Here is a 5972-nt window from a genome sequence, read left to right as displayed (position 1 = left end):
GACCCCTTCCATCATAAAAACAGAATATACTACTACATTTGGGGGGGGGAGGGTCATTGAAACATCAGAATTTGTTCAAGTCAGTGAGAATGTAGTTAAAACAGATGGACCGAGTTAATGCTCAGGATTGTATTTCCCTAGAATCTGTCTGATGAAACTACTACATTTGAATCATTCATTGGGTATACTGAATAGAAGGTCAGTGGTAACTCCATTGTCTCATCACTAAATTCTAAATCAGAAGAGACAGATTTGACAAATGTCTCTTCCACTGAGATTCTTCATTACATGTACAAAACGCCATTTCAAAAACTTAAGACACTGTTAGCATACATAATGTGAGGGAGAAAATATTAATTATTTTTGAATATTATTGCCATCAGGAGCTACGGCTACCAGCTCTGGACAGTGGGGAGAAGGGGTTCTGTGTAGGTTTTCTTTTCGCTTTTTCTGAAGACTCGGTATTAAATTTACCTTGAGCTTTAAGATCACCCATCCATGGGGACTTATTCTCAATCTCTCAGAAAATTTACAAGTATTGCAACCTGTTTTTAAAAATGTTTTTGATTTTTGATTTTATTTTATTTTTCCCCAGTGACTCATAGGACAAAATTCATTGGTGATATAACTTAGCTGAGTGGTAAGAGTTTCACCAGAGATGAATCTGGGCTAATCTTTATTTAGTAATAATAGAAAAAACACTTAATTAATTGCTGGGGATCTCTACCATGCCTGCTATACATATGCTGAAGTTATATACAGAAGAAGGAAAATATGAAAGTTTTTCTTTGTAAAGACTTTTCCTTCAAATCAACTCAGGTAACTTTTCTCTCTTCAGATTACTTTTCTTTGTTTCTTAAATGAATGTCAGGGTATATGCTCTTCTCTGTATATGTGAAGGCTAATAAACTGCACGGTTTATCTGAATGTTACAAAATGTTCTTGAGCATTACAGCTCTGCACAGTTTTTTTTCTGTAAAAGTTGACAACTAATAGAATTATTTTCAGTAAGATGGTGTACAACTGGGAAATGGCAAAGCAAATGGTGTTTAGGAGAAGCATGCTTTTGTCAGTCACAACTAGTTTCGTGGTGTGTTCCTCTCTCTCTAGTGGGCAACTGTCAGAAAATGGCATTAGGAAATTCTAAAAAGGTGCAGATTCAAAAACTGTGCTTACTTCAAGATAATTTTTTTTTCTTTAAAGCTTGTAAATGAAACCTGCATTCTGAGTCAGGGTGTCTTTTTAATTAACTTGTTCTTAAGATGAAAGTAATCCTCTGAGACATTTCTTTTCAGTTAACCCACAGCTTTCAGATTGTCCCTTCTGTAACCTTCAGCAGGGTAAGAACAGTCTGCATTTTGAATACAGTACCTTTTCATCAAAATGAAGAATGCAGTTTGCTTTTGCAGCTGGATTGCTTCTGCAAGCCAGAAGATAGGGATTTTCATTAAGAAAGTAAGCTGTTATGGGGCTGGAGAAAATTCTGTTGTCACACATTAATACCTTTTTTTAAAGAGCAAATTCACACTTTTACAGAACAGTTGCATCTTAGTGCAGCTGAGTCATGGTTGTAGAGGGATACCATTAATGCCAGCTGAAACTGGGGCCTAAATGAAAGCATCACATTTCTGTTAGACTGATATATTTATCTATATGGATGATGTTTAAAAAAAAAATGCCATTTCACGTGTTTTTTATTGATATGAAGGGGAAAAAGAAGTATGAAATTAAACAATTCTTGCACTTTTTGCAGAACCTTTTACTATCCTAAAAAAATTAATAAAAAAAAATTGTATACATAGTTGTCTAAAAATGACTCAGCAAGCAACTGCTGGCCTGCACTTGATGAATATTTCAGTAATTTTTTTTCTTGAGATTGCAAGAAAAATCAATCCTCGATGTTTGCTTTTACTGAAGAGATTTACATTGTTATATACCATTGTAATTATAAATAGCAGTTATGTTGAAAGGAATCCATGTTATACTAATGAAAATTGATTTAACTGAGAGGTTCCAGGGATTCTAATAAATTTGTTTAGGTCAACCTTAATCCCTCAAAACCTTTGTCCCTTTAGAGATGAATAAATCACCAGTTACAGAACTCAAATGTAATTTAAGGCTGTTTAGAATACACACAAGAGTGATGCTCATACTAAATGCTGAAAACTAGGAAAAACTTGTATGACTGGATGTTTATTTAGAGGGAATTGTTTAGATAAGTGAATATATCCTTATTCTGCTATCTTTTCTAATATAGTAAACCTACCACTATTTGTACATCAACAGTAGCTGATCTTAGAATGCCATTTCATAGCCAGGATCTCAGTTCTGCCAGGGGTTTGTTGTAGCCTCGATGGCAGTTAGGGAAATTCTTAAAACAGCATGAGTCAATTCTTCTGTTTCAGTTAAGCTCAAACCAGGAACATAAAAATTAACATGGAAGCAGAAATGACATTCAGTGTCAGAAGTAACAAACCTTGAAAGTCCCAAATCAATAGAGAATATATTTTAGACAGTTTTTATATAAGTGTGCTTTTCCTAAAAACAATCCCCCCCCGAACCAAACTTTTTTTTTTCTGAAGTCTTTTGTCTGTAAATATGAAAGAGGGCTACACCCCAATGTAATTCTTCATTGCCATACTAAACAGTAAAATAGTCTCTCTAGTTCACATTGCTCATGGCAGTCTTATTTGATGTTGCTTTACTGAGTTTGTGATTAAAGCAGTTTGGCATTTTTGTTGGTTGTAAACTTTTGGCATAATGTGAATACCAGTCTCTTTCAAAAACAGCCTTGAGTTGCTTTATGATGCTTGTGCTGTTCCCCGCGTCTGCTTGGTTGATAACGAGGCCTGCTCCAGCGTTCTGCGTAAAAGCATTTCCTACCCAATCAAAATTACCTACGAGTAAAGGCAGGAATACACAACAAGTGAGAACAAGTTATTTATTCAAAATTAATTTGCTCTTGCTTTTTATATATTATGTTTGCGTGTGTGTGTATTTGTCATCAACCTTCTCAGTGCTAAGAATGAAAATATTTTTGGGCCTTATAAGCAAGCTGATGTGATAGATAGTGGTTGCTCTATAATAGTGAACCAAAGCATCTTTAGGTTACCCACTGACGACTACTTCAGAAAACTAAAACAAGATTTCATGTTTTATTCCAGTTCTTACCATCTTTGTCAATATATATCTGTAGCAATGAAAATACAGATATGGAAAAGACTATAAGAAAACAAAATCCTAACAAAAGGCTTAGAATCCATGCTACAAGGCACTGAAATTTTACTTGGGTATTGGAAAGAATTTAAAATGGAGTAAAAAAGATGAATAGGAAGCTCGTACGATATTTGGGAGGGGAGAAGACGGTTAGCTCAGCTATTTGAAGTGAAAAGTAAGATTTGGATAGATTGAGAGGGATGTGTGCGCACATTAACTGTGCATCAGTGCATACCCTTCAGAAATCTTGTTACTTACTTTTTAATTCAGCAGCTTTAATTCAGTTTTTGATCCTGCAGCTCAAGCGCACCTCTATCAGTTTTATTATTTTGTTAAAGATAGCTTTTATCATGCATTCAATGAGCATTTGATAGTGAAATTTTCTAGGTGTTATGCAGAGACTTAATATTTAAGTGTACCTTCAACCCCAAATACCAATTAGACGTATATTTAATGATGAAAAGAATGTCTGAGATGTCAGTATAGTAAAATGGAATAAGATGATGTCAGAAGGGAGGATGACAGTTGGTTTTTGTAGAGTATTTAGTAGACTTGACTATCAGTTTAGTAATGATGTATCACAGTGTATTATAATAGCCTTTCCCCTTAATACCTGAAGGGGACCTACAGGAAACCTAGGGAGGAACTTTTTATGAGGGCAGGTAGGAAAAGGAGAAGGGGAAATGATTTAAAACTGAAAGACAGTAGATTTAGACTAGATATTAGGAAGAAATTCTTTTCTTTGGGGGCAGTGAGACCCTGGAGCAGGTTGCCAGGAGGGATTGTGGGTGGTCCAGAAGGTGTTTATGGCCAGGCTGGATGGGGCTTTGAGCAGCCTGGTCTGAGGTAGATGTCCCTGCATATAGCAGAGGGGCTGGAACTATGTGACCTTAAAGGTCCCTTCCAGCCCAAACCACTCTATGATTCTGTGATGTGGGAAATGAAAAGCAATCCACCTTTGTTGCATTGTGGAAGCAGTATGTTAGTCATACTTATTCCTATTTCATGAATTATATTGTATTTTCTATCTGTTTTTTAAACTCTGAAAACATCATACTACTTTTGAGAAACTGATTCATAGGAAAAAAGAAATTTAAGAGGTTTTTAAATAAGAAATTAAAAGCTATCTTCATTCAGAAATTAGACCAGTAATTTAACTAATGAGTAAATCAGCTATAGATTCCTTACTATAAGTGAGTGTTATTTCAAGCTTGATGGCTACAAGTTAGAATTGCTGGAGAGGTGGTTACTTACCAATGTATGCAGCTCCATCAGTCACCATATATTTGTTACGGTTTAGTTTTGGAAGGGAAGTGTTCTTCTGATCTTTGAGAAAGCATGCACTCTCTTCCTCGAGGTCAAAGAATTTCTGCCATAAAAAAAAAAAAGAAAAAGAAAAAAAAAGGTTAATAGGAACCATTCTGTCATGGATTAAAACAAAAACCCACAACAGAAAGTGTGTACTTAGCAAGTTGGAGATGGATCTGAATCATTCTGAAATACCTCATATTTCTGCATAAAGCCAGAAGAACAGGGCTTCCTTTGCACAACAAAACAAGAACAGAGATAGTTAGCAGCCATGTGTCCTTCAAGGGTACTTGCATTAACTTCCCAGTGATTTGGAAGATAAAGCAAAGCACTGCATAACTAACTTTTGTTGTAGGAACTAATCTAGAAATTGTGCGTGGGTGAAGTTTTCAATGCCAGGAACCAAAACATGACAAGCTCTCTTCCCATGATTATGATACTTAACAAAAAAATTACATATCTTGCCACAAAAATAGCCAAGCACAATCATCATACAAGCTTAGAATTGTCAAACTGAGATAGGTTCGACAGATGTGCAAACAAGAGAAAATTTCAACTTCAGACAGGAAAAGATAAGATGACTTAATACGTAACGTGTTCTCTGGCAACAGCTGACAAGTCATTCCTTGTCAGTACAGATACCATAGGGAGCTGCATCTGTGCTCACAAACAGAATACAGACGTTTGCCTTAGCTAAGCAAGCAAACCATCAGCAGCATTAAATAGCTCAGATTAACATTCTCTTAGCCTACCTTCAGCAAAAAAGCAGTGTTAATAACACCACCTTTTGCTAGGATTTCATTCATTGTTTCCATCCTTATTTTAGGAGTTTGAAACTTTAAAATAAAAATGGTGCTTAGGAGTAAAAGTTTCATAGTTAATGCACAATATTTTTTTGACTCATAGGACAGCTCTGTTTTGATGTTTCTGGAAAATCAGTGAAAGGTTCTGTTTTTTCCTGCCCCTTACCTTAGCAGACAGCTGGTGCTGTAGATCTGTATGCTACTCTACAGCTCTCCTTCCTAGGCTCCAGTTCTCTAGTATCACATCTAGTTACTTTCAGTGGACCTTTCAGAAGATGCACCTGCCTGTGTTCAGCATGGTAACCAACAGTGCTGGGTCTCTTCTAAAGCTCCTTTGAGTGTTAGAGCATGCATTCTTGCATTGTAGGATGTACATAAAATGTCAAGCATGCAAAACTTAAGTACAGTACTTAATGACAGGTCAAAGAGGCCCACCAGTGAACTCTTCACCTGGACTTCATTCTTTATGATTCAAGCTTTACTTTCACGATCACATTTGGTACAATTTTGGACACACAATGAGTGGGACAGAGGTGCCTGAAGGAGGAGCAGTTTAGTGGCAGCTTACCTTGGTGTTTGGTGATGTGCTCCTTTTTTGTCCCTAAGGAAAGCTGCTTCTTCATGAATTCTTCCCAGTCTTTTTTT

The 5972-nt window shown here is 36.2% G+C and overlaps 1 protein-coding gene across 1 annotated transcript; it reads right to left on the bottom strand.

Annotated features, from left to right (window-relative positions):
* Nucleotides 1–2573: 2573 nt before the first annotated feature.
* On the bottom strand, nt 2574–4550 carry LOC116216312 (inactive phospholipase D5-like). Its single transcript, XM_031552389.1, has 2 exons — nt 4471–4550; nt 2574–2897 (listed from the first exon to the last, which is right to left on the bottom strand). The coding sequence occupies exons 1-2, from the start codon at nt 4496–4498 to the stop codon at nt 2662–2664; spliced, it is 264 nt and encodes an 87-aa protein (XP_031408249.1). The 5' UTR covers nt 4499–4550; the 3' UTR covers nt 2574–2661.
* Nucleotides 4551–5972: the final 1422 nt, after the last annotated feature.

Source organism: Meleagris gallopavo, chromosome 2 (genome assembly GCF_000146605.3).
Source record: "Meleagris gallopavo isolate NT-WF06-2002-E0010 breed Aviagen turkey brand Nicholas breeding stock chromosome 2, Turkey_5.1, whole genome shotgun sequence".
Classification (NCBI taxonomy): domain Eukaryota; kingdom Metazoa; phylum Chordata; class Aves; order Galliformes; family Phasianidae; genus Meleagris; species Meleagris gallopavo.
This window is presented reverse-complemented; position numbering and strand designations above follow the sequence as displayed.